Below are 23,918 nucleotides of genomic sequence, written 5' to 3'. Positions count from 1 at the left end.
GTAGCTACAAGTGAAATAAATTGGGGATAGTCTTTTAATTTTTTTATCTTGTCTTTGATTTTCTATGCTTTATTTATCAAGGCTTAACTTTATACTTTAGTTAAAGGGATGTAAAGATGATAAGTCTCCTGTTTATATTCCTAGAACAATATTGTTCCATTTTGCTCTTTAATTAATGTTTTTATTTATACAATATAAGTGTGGGTTAAAAACAAGCACAAACTTTTGAAAAAAAATTGGCTCCTGTAAGGGACCCCTTAACAGATTTAAAAGAAATTATTGAATATTGATTAATTTAGATTTTTACCAATTAAAAAAATAAAATGGAAGTCTTAAGAGTTGCACTTCTTTTTTTACTGGTTGCTACTTTATCCCATGGAAAAAGGTAATATTTTAACAAATTAAAAACTAATGACAAAATGTTCATCTTAAATTTGAGTTTTTATTTGAAATATACATATGTCCCTCCAGTATTGTTTGTAGTGGTTAATGCAGTCCAATCCCCCCAATAATTAATTTATTTAATAAGAAATAATATCAATGGGTTGGGGATGATTTAAGCAAAAAAATAATCATATTAGTGATTAGGTAAGTTAGGTTAAACACGGTCCTGCAAGGTTATAACCACTCTGAATATGTTTGGCATAAAGATAAAGGGTGTTAAAAAAAATTATTGCTTCACTCTTTTCAATATAAACCCAACAGTTTTAGTCAAAAACTAACAAAAAATGACCCAAATCATGTCAAAGCAATGACAATTAGAAAACATTATTGATTTTGATTTCTACTTACCTCTCCTGAGCACTACAGCTCGAGTCCTTGCCCTTGTAAAGAATTTTTCCTCACATGGAGATTAAAAATCAACAAATCGTCTTAAATACTATAAATCATGTAGATAGACCCCATACTGTTCAGAGTTTATGATGGGGCATGTAAAGACCTTTCTATAGACACCTTAACCAGGTTTATAACTCAATCCTAGCCAATTTGGCATAAAAAAAGACAGACCCATCAAACATTGAGACATGAAAGGTCTCTCTAGACCTTGATGTTTGACAGATCTTTCTTTTTGATGCCAAAATGGCTGAGATTGTGTAAGAAACCTGGCTAAGGTGTCTATAGAAAGATCTTGGCATGCTTTATCAAAATTCTAAACATTATGGGGTCTATCTACAAGATTTTAAGTACTTAAGACCGTTCTTTTTTAAAAGACAGAGCCATGTCTCAATGTTTGATGGGTCTGTCTTATTGATGCCAAATTGGCAAGGATTTAGTTAGAAATCTGTTTAAGGCGTCTATAGAAAGGTCTTTATATGCCCCATCAAAAACTCTGAACATTATGGGGTCTATCTCAAGATTTCAAGTACTTTAGACAATTAATTCTTTTTTTAAAAATACAAAACTGTGAAAATTTGTAATAAAACATGCACTCTCCATGTAACAGGGATAAGGGATAGGAAACCTGGCCATAAATTAGGTCTCGGCCTGGTTTTGAAAGGGATCATGCAACTTTTACCATTTGCCTAATTTAATGACCTTACTGGCGGACAGCTCATATTGGCTACCGCTCTAAACCAATAGTGTTCTGTGATTTGGGCTTGTTTTGTATCAACCAATCACCTATTGGCGGAAATTTTAGAAGCAGACAATTCTAGAAAAAATAATGATTTGTCTGCTACGAAAAAATAAATATAAATGGTGTTAGATCACATTAGTTTAATTATTAAATCTGCTTAGAGTTAAACATTAAAAAAGGGCCATATAGAAAAAACAAAAATAACGGGATTATTTTTTTGGAAAGAAGGTAGCTAATAATTTTCATTTGGTAGTTTATAAATTAGATGTTGTATTTTGAATTTTAAAAATTTAATACGGAATTGATACAACACCCTAACCCTAATTTTTGTACAATACAACACAGTACAGATATATCATTACATTATAGTATCCAAAGAAATTGATAGAATGTTACCCAAGTGCATATTTATTTATTTATTTTGAATTTTAATTAGCAATGAAATTTTCAAATAAAATTTTTACTCATTAATAAAAATGCAAATAATACAAACTAACCGATAGCTTTCTGACAGTTCAAATTATCAAAGTAAAAGATAAAAAAATTTTGGGAGAGAAAAAACTTCATTTTAACAAAAGCCATTAATATATAGGTTTATAAAAAGTTATGATTTTTACTTTAAACTAGCTACCTGAATTTGATTCTATTCTTTATCTACACACACACACACAGCTTTTTCATTAGCTTTTATGTCGAACCACTGCGCCATCCCAAAACTGGTTTATTAGGCCTAGGCTTGAAATAGGCCTGAAATAATATTTTCCTACGTTTCCCATCCCTTATCCCTGCCATGTAAGGAAAAATTCTCCACAAGGGCTAGGATTCGAGCTGTAGTGCTCAGGAGAGGTGAGTAGAAATCAAAATTCAATAGTATTTTTACAATGTCATTGCTTGGACATGAATTGGGTCATTTTTTTTTAGTTTTTGACCAAAATTGTAGGGTTTATATTGAAAAGAGTGAAGCGATCGGTTTTTTTAATACCCTTTATATGCTTTTGATTTTTAAAAAATCACTTTACAAATGTTTCTCTTTCCAGTCAAAGCTATTACAAATGACAACATCCATAAAAATTGTGGATTGGAATACATACAAGAAGATTTAAAGAGTATATATTAAGATCAAGAATAGATTTCTTAGAGAAAATAAACACAAATTGCCAATATGCTGCTAAATTCCTTTTAACCATGGAAAATTTAATTTTGATACTGTTATTTAAAATTTTTTTGAAGATCGGACCGAAAGCATCAAAGATATAGGGATATATGTGAAAAATAAGAAGATAGCCAACAACCTGCTAAAAGGCAGTCCGAATGCCATGTATGCAAGGACGTCCAAGGGGGGGGAGGGGGTTAAAGTGGTGATTACCCCCCCCCCCCAAACGAATTTGGGGGTGCCATATTACCTCCCAAATTAAACAATCCATAACAAAAAAAATACTTCGCGCGCATTTTTACTACTAAATATTTTATAATTAGGTAGGTACCTTATTACAATATCAAATTACCCCCCAAAAAATTTTACCCCTGGGGTAAATTTTAAGGGGGGGGGGGTAAAAAAAATTTACCCCTGCCAACAGATTTCAGGGGTGGTTATTAAAAAAATTGCGCCATTTTAACCCCCCCCCCCCCAAACCAAATTACCCCCCCAAATAAAAAAGCTTGGACGCTCCTGCATGTATGTTTTATAGTTGATTATGGTAAATGATGAGAATTAGTTTTGTTACTTAAAATTTACTTTTTCGAATCTAATTCTTCTGCTGACCTTTGATCTCTCTATCTCTACTGACTATCTAGCGCCATGCCTATAAAAAAATAAACAGATAACGGTAGCACGGCGGGTTTAACAATTTCTCAGCAATTTGCAGGTTTTTAAATTTTTTGTCAGAGTCTACTCTACAACTAGTGCCGGTCAGTTTTTTTTTTAAAATTCAACTTAAATGAAATTGATAAAGAACATTCTGGTTATAATTATAGAGTTGCTATGCTTTCTGAATCATAGCAACCTTTTACTGGAATCGCCATGTAAATTTTGAAATCAATAGGACTATTCTAACATCCCTAAATCAACTATAAAAGCTATCCATTATGGACAGACTGATGGATCTTCCTTAGTTATAGAAAAGCTTAACTTTAAAAAATGACAAAATTTACATTTATTAAGGGATCCCAAATTTTTCCTGGTATCATCTACAACATCAACAACTGTGTCAACAACAACTTCTTTTTTGTCAACTCTAACAACTTGTTGGTCTGCGTAAGTATAATTGCGAAATATATTACATTAAATGTTAAATGGCAAAAATATTTTTGATTCAAGTTGTAGTAATGACAAAATTGATTGGGAATAGTCCCTTTCGTGTGTATAGTCCCTTTCGTTGCAACGCTCCTTAAGGGGCGATTCGTCGTATTTTTAAAATGGCTTTTGATAGGTGAATGGCTAGGCCTCCCACAGGGGCTAAAAATAGGAATAAAGCTACTGTGAAAATAACCAAGAATCGCCCCTTAAGGAGCGTTGCAACGAAAGGGACTATACACAATTGATTTAATCTAAAAAGAATGAAATTAGAAAATGGGGGAAGGGGGTTCTAAAAATAAACCCTGCGAGGCTATCCAGTATCCATTATAACTTTACACTCCTATACTACAGAAATAAACAAACAGATAAAAAGCTACCTTATTTTAACTTATTTTATAAATAAGGGTAGCATTCAACCAAAATTCATCTGTTTTTTTTTTAGAGATTTCGGTCAGGATCCGACCTTAACTGATTGTCCCGGCAAAAGAAAACGAAGATCACTAACAATTAGTAATGAGAATATTATTTCCTCAAAAACAACTAGGTATGTAGCATCAAATCATGCTTTTTAAATAAAAGTATTATTTATTTTACTAGAACACGATGCTAAGTCCAGTTCAAAAACAACTTTTGTAAAATGAACAATTCTTTTTCAGGTTAGCATTAACAAGTTTAGCCAAAATAAAAGGTTGACCTATTTATGTCTATTCTATTCATCTTTATCAGGCGCATCTCTCTTTTTGACTGTGAAGGCCAGAGAATACGAACACCATGTTCCTCCATGAATTCCTGATGTCTTTGGCAAGTTTCTCAGCTTCTCCCCGTGTTAATTTTAAATTAATTAGGTCTTTTTCAGTGCTCTGCCTCCAGGTCATTTTTGGTCGTCCCTGTTTACGTTTACCAGTGGTGGGGTTCCATTTTAAGCACTTTTTTGGAAACCTATTTTGTTCCATTCTGAACACATGTCTTAGCCACCTTAGTCTTTTATATTTCACTTCTGCCTCAATACTATTGCACTTGGTCTTAGCATACAGCTCAAGGTTTGATATTTTGTTTGGCCAGAATATTTTGCAAATTCTTCTTAAGCAACTATTGTGAAATGCATTAAGTTGATTTGTTTCAGTTTTTACAGTTCTCCAGCATTCAGCTCCATAAAGAAGAACTGATTTCACATTACTGTTGTAAAGTCTGATTTTTGTTTTCCTGGTTTTAATATCAGTTTTGAGCCATTTTCACTGCTAATAACACTCCCCAGATAGGTGAATTTGTTGCTTTGTTTCAATTGTTCACCATTTATTGTAATAGTTTGATCAGGGTTTGTAGGTATATTCATAATTTCGGTCTTCTTGACATCAACAAAGAGCCCGACTTGTCCTGCATATTTGACTAGTCTATCTGTCTTAGCTTGTAGATGTTTAATTGTTTCTGAAATCAGTGCCAGGTCATCAGCAAAGTCCAGATCTTCTAGGCCTCCTAGTATGCCCAGCTGGAGACCACGTTTTTGTCCTCTGTGGTTTTCTTCATCACCCAGTCAATGACCAATATAAATAGAATAGGTGATAAAATGCATCCCTGTCTAAATTCAGTGCTTATTTTAAAGAAATCAGATGTCTTATTGTTTCCAACTGAAACACAGGCTTGGAAGTTGTCATAAAATTTAGTTATCATAATTATCATCTTTACTGGTATACCATAACTTCTTAGTATTTTCCACAGTGTTTGTCTGTGTATGGAGTCAAAGGCCTTAGAGAAATCAACAAAATTTACATGGAGTGGCTTGTTAAATTCAACACATTGTTCAATAACAGTCCTAAGGGTGAAAATTTGGTCAACACAGCCATTTTCAGCAGGGAATCCAGCTTGTTCTTCTCTTAGTTTATTGTCAATTTTCTCATCAATTCTGTTTAAAATAACTTTACATAGGACCTTGCTTGGGATAGAAAGCAGCATAATTCCTCTCCAATTATCACAGTTGTTCAAATCTCCCTTCTTAGGTAGTTTTATGATTATAACTTTAGACCAGTCCGTTGGTATCTTTTCTTGCCTCCAAATTTTATCAAAGAGATCAGTTAGAGTCCTAGCAGAAAGATCTATGTCTGCCTTAAGCATTTCGGCAGTTATCAAGTCAGGTCCTGGTGCTTTGTCAATCTTTAGACTATGTATAGCAGCTTCAAATTCTTCAATAGTTGGTGGTCTTATGTCTATGTCTATTTCATGTCCTGGTTCTGGTTCAGCAGTAATTTCTGGTTCAGGTCTGTTCAACACTTCTTCAAAATGCAATTTCCACCTTTCAGCAACTTCTTTTTCTGTAGTAAGTAATTTACCATCTTTAGCCTTGATAGTTTCATCAATCTTTTTGTTATATTTGCCACTTAACTGCTTGGTTATGTTGTATACTGTTTTCATGTTACCAAAGTCAGCTGCTCTCTGGGCCTTTTCAGCCAGATTGTCAATGTAATCTCTCTTGTCTTTCCTTGTGCACTTTTTGATTTCTTTATCTTTAGCAGTATATTCAGCTCTTAATTTACTCACGTCTGCCAAATGTTGAGCATTATGGATTTTGTTTTTGAGCTTCTTTCTCTCTTCTATTTTGATCCATGTTTCTTTAGAGATCCAGTCCTTTTTCTCTGATTTCTTGTGTCCTAGGATTTCCTTAGCAGTAGATTGAAAGTTTTCTTTAATTGAAGTCAATGTGATCTCAGTCTCGTCATTTAGGTCCTCTAAGACTTGAAATCTAGTTCTGAGTTTTAAGACAAATTCATTCTTTATCACAGGGTCTTTTAATCTTGAAGAATCATATTGTCTACCAATCTCACTCTTTTTATCATGGCCAGTACGCTTCAGCTTTAATTTAATATTACTGACAACTAGTTCATGGTCACTAAATATGTCGGCTCCTCTATAGCTCCTACAGTCTTGCATTGACTTGACCCATTTTCTATTGATCATAATGTGGTCAATCATGTTTCTTGTTTGTCCATCAGGTGTTGTCCAGGTATATTTGTGAATGTTTTTGTGTTAGAATAATGTACCTCCTACAACCATATCATTATTTAAACAGAATTCAAGTAAAAGTTCTCCATTTTCATTTATTGTACCTATGCCAAAGTGTCCCATTGCATTTTCCACTCCAGTCCTGTCAGTTCCTACTTTAGCATTCATATCTCCAAGAACTAGACACATGTCATGTTTTGGTACTGAGTTTCTGATTGATTGCAGTTGATCATAAAACTCTTGTTTTACTTCTTCATCTTTGTCATTTGTTGGGGCATAGCATTGGATAATGGTCAACTTGCAGTGCCTTGATTGGAATCTAGCCTTAATTATTCTGTCTGATATAGGTTTCCAGTCTATTAGTGAATTGACATGTCATTTTTGAATAATTATAGCAACACCATACATATGTTGGCTTTCATGACCAGAATAAAGTATTAGGTGGCCATCTTTAGTTGTAGTTTGTCCTTGTCCTGTCCATCTACATTCTGCAATCCCAAGTATTCTAATATTGTAACTTGTCATTTCTTTAACTACTTAGGCTGTTTTAGTTGACTCATACATTGTTCTAACATTCCAGGTTCCTATCTTACAGCTTTGCTTAGAACTTATTGGTCCTGTCATCTAGTTGATAGCTTCCTTTCGGATTTCACCATCATCTTTCATATTCTCAGTAAACTGAGCATCAGTTCCAACGGTTCTTGTTTCATGCACACCTCTGGCTGTGTGAAAGCCATTAGTGTTTGAGGTTCTGTGGGTGTTTTCTTGAACTTGTTGATTTTAAAGGTAGGATAGTTAGTCCTACGCAAACCTTCCATATCCCTGGAAGGATGGGTGACTGGTAAGGGGAGGGACGTCAATATCCCCCAGTACTTCAAGAAGTACCTCCTGCCCTAAGTCTATTCTATTACTAATCTGTTACTGTAGAATAAAACATCTTAGAATTGTAGACAAAGATTTTGCTATCAAATGGTTGTCTGTTTGTTATTTGACTGTGTAATCGTGAATTTAACTTGCAAGATTCATTTCATTAAATCCAGCCCTCTTTAATCAAATGTTTTTCAATAATAGTAAAAAAATATTACAGGGAATCTGATGATGTATCAGCAGAAATAATGCCAACAAATGTTGACACTGTCTCCAGCAGGAAAGGAAAATTTTTCTGGTACTATATGACAACTACAACAACTACTACTTCAACATCTACTTCAACATCAACTAGCTACACTGGTAAGCATTTTTTATTGATACATCATAAGTAGAGTCAAAACAATAAAATCAATACTGATAACTGTCGTAACATGGAAAAACATAACAAAGAGTACAAATGAGAAATAAAATAAATGAAGCTACTTCCCTTAAGTATTCTCTTTTTTAATGAAGATTATGAAGGTCCATTAAAGGTTAACAACTACCCTCAAAAGAGAAGAGTCCCTGGATAAAACTTCCCTCAATTTATTTTTAATTTAAACTAAATATAAGATTTGAGTGTCAAATTATCAAAATCCATCAAGTTCCCCTGGTTTCTAAATACCATGGCTTAGCTTCTGATACTAGTAAAAGTTACATTTAAAGAAACATTTTTCTTACAGGGAACGTAGAGGTAGGTTTATTTATCTCACAAATTCAATAGAGGGTAGCATATATCAAATTAACTTTATCATACTTTATTAAGGTTCCTACACAATCATTGCAACTGGATGCACCCCATCAGGTCTAGCAACTTTTTGTGGATAATGTTTATTGTGAATACAAACAAATGAAATTTATTGTTTATATGTTGTTAGATTGTTATTGATTTTAGAATGTAATTTTCATGTTATAAAAAAAATAAAGTTTTATTTGTATTATTTTTTGTATGAAGTAATTGGTACATTATCACCTGATACAGACCTCGCCATAAAATAAACTCTTACTTATTGATAGCGAAGCCAAAATAACAATCCAAAAATTTAATATTCCACATAAGCCTTTATTGAAAGAAGGTTATAAATATGATTAAACTAAAAAACAAGGAGACAACACAAAAAATTGTGGATGGTAATACATACAAGTAGATTTAAAGTGTATTTATTAAATCAAGAATAGATTTATTGGAGAAAAATAACACAAAACTTTGTTTTATTTTGTATAATGAAGACGGTTAAAGTAAATTACATACTAGATGCACTTGCACATAACAATGGAAAAAATTATTTTAAAATTGTTAATGCAAAAAAGTTTTAAAATTGGACCAAAAGTACCAAAGATATGGGGAAATATGTCAAACATATAAAAATAGCTAAAAATTTGTTAAAAGGAAGTCTGACCACCCTTGTTGTTTTCTTCAAAGAACAGGAAATTTAATTTTGATATCTTTAACTGAAAAAATTTCGAAAATCGGACAATAAATACCAAAGATATGGAGAAAAATGTAAAAAAAATATAAAATAGCCAAAAACCTGCAAAAAGGCAGTCTGACCGTCATCGTTGTTTTCTTTCAATCGACGGGAAATTTAATTTTGATATCTTTAACTGAAACAATTTTGAAAATCGGACAATAAACACCAAAGATATGGGGAAAATATGAAAATAACCAAAAACCTGCTAAAAAGCAGTCCGACAGCCATTGATGTCTTATAGTTAATTGTGCTCCTTAATGATGAGAATGTTGTCAAAAAGTGTTAGCTTTCTACCTTTTATAGGAGCCGAGAAATCACGTTTCCCACAATTCATTAATTACGGACGGACAGATGGACGGACAGACGGACGGACATTGTGAATTATAGAGTAGCTTCGCTACTAAAAATAGACATAATTGATATTCACATAATAAATTATTCAATAATATGTTTAATCAATAGGTCAAAAATTAAACTATATGCAGCATATTTTTAACACATAATAATCAAAAAATAAAATTAAACATAACAGTGTTTATCTATAATACAAAGTAGAATGATGTCTGTCCGTCTGTCCCTTAAGAAACCTAAATTGACAACAAGGCATATATTCTTTTTTTTTAATTACCTAAAAAAATACAATATAAGTTTTAAAGGAATATATTTTGAAAATTTAAACTTTGAAAATATAACAAGTAAGGCATTAAAGAAGGAAAACAGAATACTGCAATATTTCAAGTGTAAAGAGTTCATAATTTACACAAAAAATCATATTATCATATCAATGTATGAAAATATACTTTTAATTATTTTCAATAAAAGATAAAATAAATCTTTAACAAATTTACTTATTTCCAGTAGGGCTCCGAATTAGAACCAGTTCTAAACCATACTTAAAAATCAGGTATTGTATTGTTTTGAGGAAATTTACCAAAAAAGTCAAATCATTATTATACATTATAAGCCTTGTTTGTTGGCATGTGCCTAAAGTCATCCAAAGAAGAATTTTGTAGATAATTTTCCCACTCTAAATATACTAGATTATAAACAACTAACCCCTAACAAATGTACCACAAACAGTGCATCTACATAATAAATTTAATTTCATTATGTGGGGATATTTAATTACTATCCAATACAATTAGTGTTTTTTTTTCAGCATGGCAAAGAACCAATTTTATTCCATTAGAAAGAAATTAGATGTAGAATCTTAAAGAATGAAAATATTCAAATTTTTATCATATTCCTGGATTTCATTCTTTTACCAACAGAAAGCCTTAAGTTAATTTGGTAATAAGGAAGGTATCAAGGAAACAGAAAAAAATACATGGATACTAATTATTTCATTAAAAAAATTACCCAATAATTACACCTACTAAGCTATTAAAAAGGTAATCTGGTTTGTTGGTTTTAATATAATAGTCAATAATCAATTAATTAATTCTAACCAGAGGCGTAGAGAAGGGGACTAGAAAGTTAGCAAAACTAAGAAAAGATAATACAAAGTAATAGACAAGTTAATACCAAAATAATCATAGATCTATTGTTAAATCACAATATACCTCCAATTTATGTCAGTACTTCTCATTCTTGCAGACCTTTCTTTACATCTACTACTTACTAAAAACACCGACTAGCTATAAAAATAAAAGTTAAGACACCTTCTTTCAAAAATTTTAGTTGTGTGCAATTTTTGTACAACATTTTTAATACTTGTCATTTTAGTTTTTTTTTAAAACTTTTTAATATCCGTCATTAAATTCAAAGTTAATTGTCCAAAGGAATGACATACTACTTAATTCTTGATCTAACAAAATTTTGTACTTTACCCATTTTGGAAAACCCATAAATATACAGGGTGGGGCAAATAAGACCGGACCAACTTTAAACGGCCATAGCGCTAAAACTACTTGACCAATCAGGACGTTTGACCACACTATAAAAAGCTTAGGTAATGACCTTTTAGCACAAAAAATCTTTGGACGAAGATGGACGTGTACAATGAGCGGGCCGCGAATATGTACAACAAGGCAGATTCCAAATGTGCAGGTGGTTTAATCTTGATTCTCGACTAGGGTCCACTAAATCTAACACTAGAAAAGACTAGAGCTCTCTATCTGAAATTGCTTGGCCGTAGTACTCCAGCAAAGTGAAACGGGGGAGATTTTAGATGTAAAAAAAGTCAAAAACTGTGAAATTCGTGAAAATTTCTCGGTTCTTGGCTCCAGGGACCCATATTGAACTTTAAAACTCATTTTAGACTATGGTAATAGGTAATGAACGTCGTTCTAGATCAACTGTGGTCCAAATAAGAGCCTCCATGTATAAGGGTAGCTTGAAAGTTGGGCGAATTGGGATCCTGCGGTTACTCACGTTCCTAAGGAAATGTGGCCTACCAGCAGCCCGATCTTAATTTAATGGACTTTTGGGCCTGGGGCTACTTTGAAGCATGCACCAATAGACGTGGCCATACCACAAAGACCTCCCTCGTTGCCACTATCAAGGAGAACTACGCCAGCTTTGACAGGTACATTTTGACCTGGACCTGCCGGCGGTTGAGGAGGCGGATAGAGGCAGTGATTAGGGCTGGCGGCGATTTTATTGAATAATCTAATAGTCATATACCTATTTTGCTTGTCAGTTTTTAAAATTCAATAAAATCTTTAAAATTGACGATTTTATGTTCATTTGTTTATAAGTTAAAATTTGTCCGGTCTTATTTGCCCCACCCTGTATTTTATTGTCAATGCAATGTAATGAAAACATTAAAGTATTAAGGATTAATTCATGTAAATGTAAGAAGTGGGTCAACAATCATCCTATGATATGAAGTAAGCTTTTTTTTTTAATGTAGCAAATGATCTCCCTAACTGCTGGTATATGGTTCTCCTTTACAGCTTCTGATATGTCCAGCAAGGTTTTAAACTATTTTAGGGGAGGGTATCCTCAACCACCCTACAAAAAGACACCAAACCAAAAAAATTTTTTTACTTTTTATTTGTAAAACTCAAATTGGAAATGGGTAGGGGGTCGACTTTTTTCCTCCCACCTAGAGGATTCTAGGGGCAATGTCACTAGTATTACTGTCTTTTCAGTTTTAAAGCTACTCTATGATTTACTATGCCCGTCTGTCTGTCAGTCAGGCAGTCTATAACTAAAGAAAACAAAAAAATTTTCTTGACTGCTTTTTTTAATAAGGAGACCTATGGTTTGTGTGCATCTAGTCTTTACATTTTTGTTCATGTGTCTATCGTTCATGCTTTAAAAGACATAAAACTAATTTCATATTAAAGGCTTTTAGATTTCTTTTCTTTTTTATATTCTCTAATACTTTTTTTGACATCTGAACTTCTGCTCTTTTACTTAATTTGTCTCATGACTTATGGATGTTGTCATCCTTGTTTATCTGTAGCCTGAGATTTTAAAAACCACTAAACTAATTAAGTTCATTTTTAGGGAAGCTTCACAAAGGTCTGCAGATGGTTTTAGGCTATTTTATTTTTAGATTTTAAGGCTCCATATTGTTTGAGTCTATTTTTCTATCCTTCCATACTTCAGTGCGCCTGGTTGCTTGAGGTGCAACCATTAGTACTTTTAATAAAACACATTGTATTTACCATACAATAATTAAAGATTTGTATATACTTGAAAACCTAAAAAGAAAATAGTAAACTGAAAACAAAAAAACTAAAATTTTAAAAATACAAAATATGATCATTCAATTTAGACTGAGCAAATAGTGTAAAAGTTAAGTGTGCAAAATAAATCTGAATGTTTGCAAATATGACTTGTAAATTTTCCTTTAGAAATATATATGCACAGAATTTATTTTAAATGCAGGAACTGAAAATGCTATTAGTTACAAAAGATTATTCAGAATATTCAGAATATATATTAGAATTCTAATTAATCTGTAAAAGTCATACGCATTTGCAGCCTAAAAGCTAAGTAAAGGGGAAAAGTTTTATTTGATACTTTTGATATTTTTTTGTGACAAATCTGAATATTTAATAAATTTTGATTCTAATTTACTAACAAATTCATTTCTTTTGTCCGGAATAATTGGTAGCTACAAGTGAAATAAATTGGGGATAGTCTTTTAATTTTTTTATCTTGTCTTTTCTGCGCTTTATTTATCAAGGCTAAACTTTTTACTTTAGTTAAAGGGATGTAAGGATGATAAGTCTCCTGTTTCTATTCCTGGAAAAATATTTTTCGACTTTGCTCTTTAATTAATGTTTTTTTATTTATACAACATAAGTTAAAAACAAAGTTTTACAAAAAGATTGGCTGCTGTAAAAGACCACTCAATAGATTTAAAAGAAATTATTAAATATTGATTAATTTAGATTTTTACCAATTAAAAAAATAAAATGGAAGTCTTAAGAGTTGCACTCCTTTGTGTATTGGTTGCTACTTTATCCCATGGAAAAAGGTAATATTTTAACAAATTAAAAACTAATGACAAAATATTCATCTTAAATTTGAGTTTTCCTTTGAAAAGTATGTCCCTCCAGAATTGTTTGTAGTGATTAATGCAGTCCAATCCCCTCAATATTTAATTTATTTAATAAGAAATAATATCAATAGGGTGGGGATGACTGAAAGGGAGTGTGAACGTAAAAATTTCTCATCTGATTATCAAATCTTAACATTTACTAAGCACATTTCACTACACTGATCAACCAAAAATGTCCTATTCACAAAAATATCCAGAAATAATGCCTTGATTTTATGGTATTTTGAGAGGGAAAAAGGAAAAAACAGGGAAAATCTGAACGTTTTTGTTTCTTATAATGTTTGTAGGAATATTTAACTTGTCATATATTGTTGAAACAATTTACTTACTGTTAAGGATTTATTTTATGCTATAAAATTGCCAATTCGTTTTTTTATAACGTAGTAATTAGGTAATAAGGACATATTTTAAATTCGTATTATTGACAAAAAAAATACCTCACTGTCTACAAGGGGTTGAATCTCATAGGTTATTTACTAAGTATATTTGCGATAACTTTTATTTAATGAAATCTTCCAATTTTTAACCTGTACAAAACAGCCTGCTTAATTGCTTCAAGATCCATGTCAGATCTATATAGGAAATAAATGTCTATAAACAAGCTCAAGTTTTCCAAGGACTATTCGTTGGAAACTCATAGTGCTCCAATAATCCATAATAAACTCTCATTGCCCAGAACGATAAGACCCATTATTTTACTTTATCAAAAACAAATTCATTTTTTTCATTTCATGTTGCCATTTACATTATTATGAGGTATTTAATTTCTAATCATAAAAAAGAAAATTTAAATTTATGATATAATAAATTTAAGAAAACTCTGTTTTAAAAGAATTCGATTGTGGCGACACTTTGTGTGTTCAAATATTGAACTAAAATTGTAATCCTATAATAAACCCTTTGGTGATGGTAATGTAAAGAAAAAAATATAATTTAAAAGATCTTTTTAAGATCATTTAAATTATTAAATATTTACTTCCGTTTAAATAGTAATGCCGGGTGAGGAAAATAGATTTATTGAGAAATATATATGCATATAGAAAACTAGCCAATAGGGAGATAGTTATATCGAGCCAACTCTAATTATTTAATGTTTGAAGCTAAATATTTTAAAATATTTGTAAAAATCAAATAATAGGTGTATTGAAATAGAATATAAGATCAAAGATATTATTATGTTATATGCAGTAATCACAAAATATTTATTTAAAGAAACATTTTACCTATTTCAAAGCAAATTGTTTGCATATTTCAAAAGTCTAAAAACCCCTATTTGTCTAAAACAACGGTGGTGAATGGGGCACTGTCGATGTTTTACCTCTAGAGAAACTACTCTGGGTTCACATCTGTGTAAATCTTTCTTCAGATCTAGAAACTTGTTGTATTTATCCAGAAGGACCTAAAAAACAAGCATAATTAAAACATTAAATATGTATACTGTCATCCTTGTATAAAATAATAATATCCTTTTTTATTGTGTTGAACAATAAATAACCCACTTTGGAGAATTAGTTTACACTTTTATCAGACTGTTTATAAAGAAATATTGCGTCTTTATTATTTACAAATTTGTAATTAAAGGTGGGCGAGAGATGGGCCATTTAAAGTTAATTGGATACTAATAAAAAACCTGTTTCTGGCTTTGTTATTGTATTTGGTTTTCAATAAAAAAATATTGCTTATTTTATCAATTTCTAAGTAACTATACATTGGATTAAAGCAAGGATTATGTTAAAAGCCAGCTTAACTGTTAGGAAAAATCTAGAACTATGTGAAAAAGTTTAATTTTAGCTATAATGGGAGAAAAAAGCAATTTAATGCACATTTTATATAATACGGAAAATTTCTTCCTTTCCCCGTACCTTATAAAAATCGTCGGAAAAAGCCGTTTTTTAAGCAAACAAAAGCGCATTTTGCTCTATCTGTGAGATAATATGAATGAGATATGTTAAGATTTGATATTAAGGTGAAAAAAATTTACGTTCACAGTCCCTTTAAGAAGAAAGTAATCATAATAGTGATTAGGTAAGTTAGGTTAAACACGGTCCTGCAAGGTTAGAACCACTCTGCATATGTTTAGCATCTTAAATTTGAGTTTTTATTTGAAAAGTATGTTTCTCCAGTATTGTTTGTAGTGATTAATGCAGTCCAATCTCCTCAAGTCCTTTTAACTTATTTAGTAAAAAGGATATCAATGAGGTGGGGATGATTTAAGAGGAAAGTTATCATAATAGTGATTAGGTAAGTTAGGTTAAACACGGTCCTGCAAGGTTAGAACCACTCTGAATATGTTTGGCATAAAGATAAAGGGTGTTAAAAAAAATTATTGCTTCACTCTTTTCAATATAAACCCTACAGTTTTAGTCAAAACTAACAAAAAATGACCCAAATCATGTCGAAGCAATGACAATTAGAAAATATTATTAATTTTGATTTCTACTTACCTCTCCTGAGCACTACAGCTCGAGTCCTAGCCCTTGTAGAGAATTTTTCCTCACATGGAGATTAAAAATCAACAAATCGTCTTAAATACTATAAATCGTGTAGATAGACCCCATACTGTTCAGAGTTTATGATGGGGCATGTAAAGACCTTTCTATAGACACCTTAACCAGGTTTCTAACTCAATCCTAGCCAATTTGGCATAAAAAAAGACAGACCAATCAAACATTGAGACATGAAAGGTTCTCTAGACCTTGATGTTTGACAGATCTTTCTTTTTGATGCCAAAATGGCTGAGATTGTGTAAGAAACCTGGCTAAGGAGTCTATAGAAAGATCTTGGCATGCTTTATCAAAATTCTAAACATTATGGGGTCTATCTACAAGATTTTAAGTACTTAAGACCGTTCTTTCTTTAAAGGGCGAATATAGGCTCGATATGATATGAGCTTATATGAAAGGTGCCATTTCATACTTTTAGAATATCTATGCCAAATTTAAAAATTCAAAAAAATCCTTAAGTAGATTTTGCAATTTTCTGTTTCAATTGAACATATGATAAATGAGATTGACGACAAACGGTTTATTTTAGCCCTTTACAAGACTTTTTTTGACTATTTTGCTTAAGTTTGATTGACTATTACAATGGCACGCATCTTAAATGATAATTTAAATGTTTATTATTTTAGATTATATACTCTTTAATTCAATTTTTAAAAAGCGTAGAAATAATTTGCGTAAAAGTGCTTTAATAGTTTTGACTAGGGTAAATAATACGTCTTAAAGTTTATTTTCTGTACAAAGATCATTGGTTAATTCTGGAAAATATAAAAACCCTGATGTACGCAATTTTAACACACACACACACGAACCTTAAAAAAACAGGGATTTGAAATCATTCTTCCTCCAAGAAAATTTTATCAATTATTTTTTTTTTACTTTTTACATTATTTGATGTTTTTTTAAACTTTTAAATATTTTACTTTATATAATTTGTATTAAGGTAAGATGGGTATATTTACCCCTGATTAATTGGTTTCCACGTTATTACGACTATCCTTTAACGAAAGCTTTTTAATTCAACCTTGCTACGAAGCCTTGTGTGATGCTAGGGTAATTGAGTTCTTAGGGAACCACACTTATTACATAATATTATCTTGAGTTAGAAAGGTTTTAAGCTATAAACAGACTTATACAATTATATATGTCAATATCCTTAAATTATTTATAATCTATATAATGGCACCTTTGAAATAAGCTCATGTTATATCAAACCTATATTCGCCCTTTAAAGACAGAGCCGTCATGTCCCAATGTTTGATGGGTCTGTCTTATTGATGCCAAATTGGCAAGGATTGAGTTAGAAATCTGTTTAAGGCGTCTATAGAAAGGTCTTTATATGCCCCATCAAAAACTCTGAACATTATGGGGTCTATCTTCAAGATTTCAAGTACTTTAGACAATTAATTCTTTTTTTAAAAATACAAAACTGTGAATATTTTTAATAAAATATGCACTCTCTATGTAAGAAAAAAATTCTCCACAAGGGCTAGGATTCAAGCTGTAGTGCTCAGGAGAGGTGAGTAGAAATCAAAATTCAATAGTATTTTTACATTGACATTGCTTGGACATGAATTGGGTCATATTTTGTTAGTTTTTGACCAAAATTGTAGGGTTTATATTGAAAAGAGTGAAGCGATCGGTTTTTTTAAACACCCTTTATATGCTTTTGATTTTTAAAAAATTACTTTACAAGTTTTTCTCTTTCCAGTCAAAGCTATTACAAATTAACAAGGATGACAACATCCATAAGTAGAAAAGCACAAAAAACTCTTGGATTGGAATACATACGTAAGAAGATTTAAAGAGTATATGTTAAGATCAAGAATAGATTTTTTAGAGAAAATAAACACAAATAGCCAATATTCTCCCAAATTCCTTTGAACCATGGAAAATTTAATTTAATACTAATATTTAAATTTTTTTAAAGATCGGACCAAAAGCACCAAAGATAAAGGGATATATGTGAAAAATATAAGGATAGCCAATAACCTGCTGAAAGGCAGTCCGAATGCCATGTATGTATAGTTGATTATGGTAAATGATAAGAATTAATTTTGTTACTCAAAATTTACTTTTTCGAATTTAATTCTTCTGCTGACCAAAAAAATTCATCTCACTATCTCTACTGGCTACCTAGTTGTAGGCATAAACATTACAAAAATTTATATATATTAAGGGATCCCAAGTTTTTCCTGGTATCATCTACAACATCAACAACTGTGTCAACAACAACTTCAGTTCTTAACACTTTATCAACTTGCTTCTATGTGTGAGTTCAAAGAAAATATTTTTTTTATTCAAGCTTTAGTTTAGAATACGTAGAATTTACCAATGTCAATAATTCTCATATTTTCTTAAACATATATTACAATATCTAATGTTAGATTTTCTAGTTATTTGTAGAAAGCAAGTTCCTTTTAAAATGGGATCTTATTTATAATAGTTATAAGTAATATAACTAATGCATACTTTAGAATTATTTTATTAATGACTTATTATAAAACAATTAATACAATCTTGAAAGGTTAAATTCATGTAAGGTATTAGACTAATTTTTATATATTGTTCTTGCCAAAACCAAAATTATCTGTTTTGTAGAGATAATGCTGCTAGGCCCGATATTACAAAGGATTGTCCAAGCTCAAGAAAAAGAAAATCACTAAGATTTAATGATGAAAATATATCATCTTCAAAAATAACAAGGTAGTACCAAAAATGATTTTTAATAGTGTTTGTCTTTTTGTTTTTACTATAACCTCCTTCGATTTTAAAAGGAGTGCAATTAAACCATTTTTCTTTACTCCAACACCATCTTCACCAGTTAGAAGAGTAAAATCTTTTCTATAAAAATATAAATATATTCTATGATTACAGTTTTGTCATTATAAAAAAAAGTAATATATGATTCCATTTTCCCTCTCTTGGTAAATACTAAATACTAAATATATCATCATCATGACCGATATGATTTTTGTAATGTACAATTCCAATTTCAATGGAGACGTACCATTTTATGGTGGGTCGATTTTTGACATTTTTTATCTGAAACCAAAGCAGGAACATGCATATGATTTTTATAAATACAGTGTATTTTTTTTATGAGAACTTTTTTGAAAGCAATTATTTACCACTTATAGTTATCAGAATTTGATGATTAATGGCTTATTTTCTTCATTTTTAAAACAATTAATAGAACAACATAAAAATATTCAGTTTTGCACTAAAACCTTTTTTCTTAGATGTTGACACCTAAGTTTTGAATTTTTGATTTTACTGTTCTTTTTAAATAAAAACTGAAATATTTTTTTGCTGTTCTATTAATTGTCCTAAAAAACGAAGAAAATAAGCCATTAATCATTGAATTATAATATCTAAGTTGCTTCCAAAAAAGTTCTCATAAAAACACACTGTATAATACACCTCTGGATGATTTAAAATTTATCTCAAGTAATTACGGTAAACAAAATTTAAATACATCTGGTCATAGACGTCCAAGGGGGGGGGGGGGTAAAGGGGTGAATACCCCCCCAAAATTTTGGATTTTCAATTTTTACCCCCCCCCCCCCCAAAAAAAAAAATTTTTATTTTAAAATTTTACCCCCCCCCCCACCCCCCAAATAAAAAAGCTTGGACGCCCCTGCATCTGGTGCAAGAACCACCATATATTAAATTAACTGCCTGAAAAAAAAAATAGGGAATTTTTTTTTTGGGGGGGGGGAAGGGGGGTTGAAGGTTCCCACCCCCCAAAAAATAGCTTAAAACCACAACAGGACCAGTAGATATATTCCCTGAAGAGTAGAATCCAATCGGTTCAGTGGTTATCAAGATCTTAAGGGACAGACGGCGGACAGACAGACATCAAGCTACTTTGTATTATAGATTGACTACATCACAGTATTTTATACCTATATTTTAATGAAGAAATTAACACTAATTTTGATTACAATATATACAGATTTGATTGGTCAGAGTTTAAGATATACTCAAGTTTTTAGCCTTTTTTTCTAGTAAAACATCCAGGTAAAGAGCAAAAATATTTTTGTGACTTAAACAAATTATTACTTGTTTCCATAATACTAAAATATCCTATTGTAGTACATCCTTAAATTAAATAATAATCTGAATAATATGAATATAATAATCTGCATCCATTTTCCGGCTGATCGACGACTGCAGCTGTATCAGTCTAAATTTATATTCTTATATATTTAATATTTCTACATAAAAATTAACATTTCCTGAAAAAATATTCATCTAGCTTCAAAAATAAGATAATTACAGCCCTTGCTGTAATTCTGTTGGGAAAAAGGAGCTAAAAACATAGGTTGGTAAATAAAATGCGAGGGAAGCAAAATATGTCTTTGACTGGCATAAAGTCATAAATTCTTTATCAAATTGGGGACATGCACAAACAAATACCACCTGCCTGACTAATAAGGGTTACTAAAAAGAATGTATGCATTTGTAGTCTTATCTTTTTTTTTGTATGGTCGTTTTTAAGTTTTGGCATTTTTCTCCATTTTGTCATTCCCAAATTTTTATTTCATTAAAATTTTTTTTGAAAACTTAATCACTTTAAATTGTTTTCTACTTAAGTTATCAAGTAAATATTAACATTAATATCAATAAGAAAAAAAAGGTATGAAATATTAATGCACAGTTTTTTTTTCTCTTTTGATATGTATGTTGTCTTTGACTTTTAATCTTATAAAAAATCAAGTTATGAAAATTTTTTATTAGAAGTATTCTAAAACTATTTTTTTTATTCTTTTGTGGTCAGAAATTTTTTCAAGTGATTTTATCTGGTGCATATTCCAGCTTTGTCTAATTCCAATATGAACCCGTTCTAATAAACATTGATTTCCTTATTTAAATTGACATAATTATAATGGTATAAACTAGTTTTTTTTAAAGAAGTTGTATCAACTTTTTTGCTTTTTATTTAAGATAGCTAGCCGGTTCTTTCAGTAAGTAGTAGATGTAAAATTTTTCATAGAATTCAGATATGCAATCGGTTTTTTTGTAGACCTCTTATTTTTTAAGTAATTTAAGTTTTAAAAAAAAATAATTAAGTCGGTTTTAAGGTACTAAAACGCAACAAAATAAAAGAAGAAAATGGCCAGTATGAACAAAAATAGTAAGATCTTTAATTTGACACCTTACTTTTAAAATTCTGTTGAGTAATTATTGAAAAAATCTATTTTTTTAACCTCAGTTTAATAAAAACTTTAGACCTAAATATTTTCTCAAACAGACATAAAAGACATGGGTTCATATATACCTTTAGAATCAGAAAAATATTACGAATCTATTCTAAGCAAAATTGAAAAAGTTTTATAAAACTATAATAAAATAAATAAGTTTATTTTAAGAATCATAATTTTCGGCTTTAAAGGGTTAGCTTGAACCAAACCTGAACCAAACCTAAACAAAAGACAATGCAATGTAGCAGATATTTTTTAAACACAAGAAACAATAATGTATTTTTAACTGCATTGTTTTGAAGTTTATAAACAGACTGATGCATATTTGTTCATAATTTTTCATTCTTTACATGTTCTTTAATATTACTATATTTATTGTAGTATCTATTGTATATATTGTATGAACGTTCTCCTTTTTTCCTGGCAATTCTATAGGTTAGTTTTATAGGTTAAGCTTCCCGATTCGTCAATTTTTGCAATTTGTGATTGGCTAGTTTAGTAGTTACAATTCTTAAAATAAACTTTTTATTTTTTCTATTTTTTATTACAATTTTTTTAAACTTTTTCAATTTTGCTTAGATTGGATTCATATTATTTTTCTCATTCTAATGGTATATATGAACCCATATTTTTTATGTCTGTATGAGAAAATATTTAGGTTTAATGTTTTGATTAAACCGAGGTTAAAAAAATAGATTCTTTCAACAATTACTCAACAGAATTTTAAAAGTAAGGTGTCAAATTAAAGATCTTACTATTTTTGTTCATACTGGCTATTTTCTTCTTTTATTTTGTTGCGTTTTAGTACCTTAAAACCGACTTAATTATTTTTTTAAAAAACTTAAATTACTTAAAAAATAAGAGGTCTACAAAAAAACCGATTGCATATCTGAATTCTATGAAAAATTTTACATCTACTACTTACTGAAAGAACCGGCTAGCTATCTTAAATAAAAAGCAAAAAAGTTGATACAACTTCTTTTACAAAATTCATTTTTTTGATTAACATAATATAGAAATTAATATGCATAATTTCTTTTATGTCGATTTTTAAAGAATAAACCACCATTCTAGTTTTGTCTCACTTGAAAGTGGAATGGTATATTATAAAAACCATATCGGCCTTAATGCTATCATTACCAAGAGAGACCAAAATTGGAATATTGGAAGAAATATCGGCCATGATAATATTAACAATTGAGGGGAATCATTATTCTCTTTTATAGAGGTTCAAAACCGAAATCATAGATTATATTTTGCTTTTATAAAAATAGTTTTAATCTCCTGTTAAACTGTTCACTTTATAATCTTTCTACATTTTACAATACAAAATACTGAGCCAGGCTAATAGGGCACACAGCCTCAAATAGTGTTCCAATAAAAATATTTTTTTTAATACAGGAAAGAAGATGGTTATATTTCAGCAGAAATAATACCTACTAAGGTTGATAATGTTTCTGACAGAAAAGGAAAATTTTTCTGGTACTATATGACAACTACAACAACTACTACTTCAACATCTACTTCAACTTCAACTAGCTATACTGGTAAACATATTTCGCCGTTATCCTCTTAGAAATTTTTTTTGCAATTTTTCAGAGTTCTTAGTTGTTCGCTGTCGGAGGGTGGGGGGGGGGGGGTTAGTACTCAAATTTTCAAAATTGAAAAAAAAATTCTAAGAGGATATTACCAATATTTCTTTATAAGGGATGGGGGGAGCATAAATAAATGCAGAGAGGAAAAGAATTCCTACTAATAAATAAAACATAAAAATTGGAAATGAACGGGCCGATTAAATATGTTCATAAATTCATTACATTTGTAATATCAGAGTAAGAGTTTCTTTTAACAAGTATCGAATCGAATATTGGGACACAACTTTCAACCCCAATAGGTTAATAAACTAAAGGCTGAAATTAGTTCAGATAGATAGTATAAAATTAACTTTTTTATAAACTTTATATTTAGGTTTCTACACAATTTCACTAGTTACTTGTACTCCATCAATTCAAGTAAATTATTGTGGCTAAACTTTATTGTGACAACTAATTTCAAATTTCTTGTTTAGTCTAATTTTGATCATTTGTGTTATTGTTAAATTGTATCATTGATATGCTATGAGATTGTTATTTATATGAGATTGAATTTATTTGGTTTTAAATATTAGGAAATAAAAATGCAATAATTATGGATGTTTTATATAATTTTAGTGTTTTTTGCTATTATTTCAATGAGTTAATGAAGGCTCTGCTGTGGCCCCTATTTATTATTATGCGTATAAGTTCTTGAGTTTCAAAATGTTTATTTTTTCTTTACAATTTTATATTTATATATGAATTTAATTTTACTTGGATCCTACTAGAGAAACTTGTAGCAGGCTAAAAAAACTATCCCTTCCAACCCACTTACCCAATCCCCTCACCTCATTCTGGATGTACGAGAAA

At 30.4% G+C, this 23,918-nt stretch overlaps 2 protein-coding genes across 2 annotated transcripts; both read left to right on the top strand.

Moving 5' to 3' along the window:
• Positions 1-274: 274 nt before the first annotated feature.
• On the top strand, positions 275-8,718 carry LOC145318588 (uncharacterized). Its single transcript, XM_080159972.1, has 5 exons — positions 275-385; positions 3,738-3,830; positions 4,315-4,416; positions 7,954-8,096; positions 8,542-8,718. Exons 1-5 carry the CDS (start codon positions 324-326, stop codon positions 8,601-8,603), a joined length of 462 nt encoding a protein of 153 aa, XP_080016098.1. The 5' UTR covers positions 275-323; the 3' UTR covers positions 8,604-8,718.
• A 4,867-nt stretch (positions 8,719-13,585) lies between these two features.
• LOC145318587 (uncharacterized) lies at positions 13,586-23,856 on the top strand. Its single transcript, XM_080159971.1, has 5 exons — positions 13,586-13,682; positions 18,447-18,539; positions 18,869-18,973; positions 22,876-23,021; positions 23,443-23,856. The coding sequence occupies exons 1-5, from the start codon at positions 13,621-13,623 to the stop codon at positions 23,502-23,504; spliced, it is 468 nt and encodes a 155-aa protein (XP_080016097.1). The 5' UTR covers positions 13,586-13,620; the 3' UTR covers positions 23,505-23,856.
• Positions 23,857-23,918: the final 62 nt, after the last annotated feature.

The sequence above is a fragment of the Acartia tonsa genome, chromosome 5 (assembly GCF_053477335.1).
Source record: "Acartia tonsa isolate MP-2025a chromosome 5, ASM5347733v1, whole genome shotgun sequence".
Lineage (NCBI taxonomy): Eukaryota > Metazoa > Arthropoda > Copepoda > Calanoida > Acartiidae > Acartia > Acartia tonsa.
Note: the sequence above shows the minus strand (reverse complement) of the source record. Positions and strands in the feature narration are given on the sequence as shown.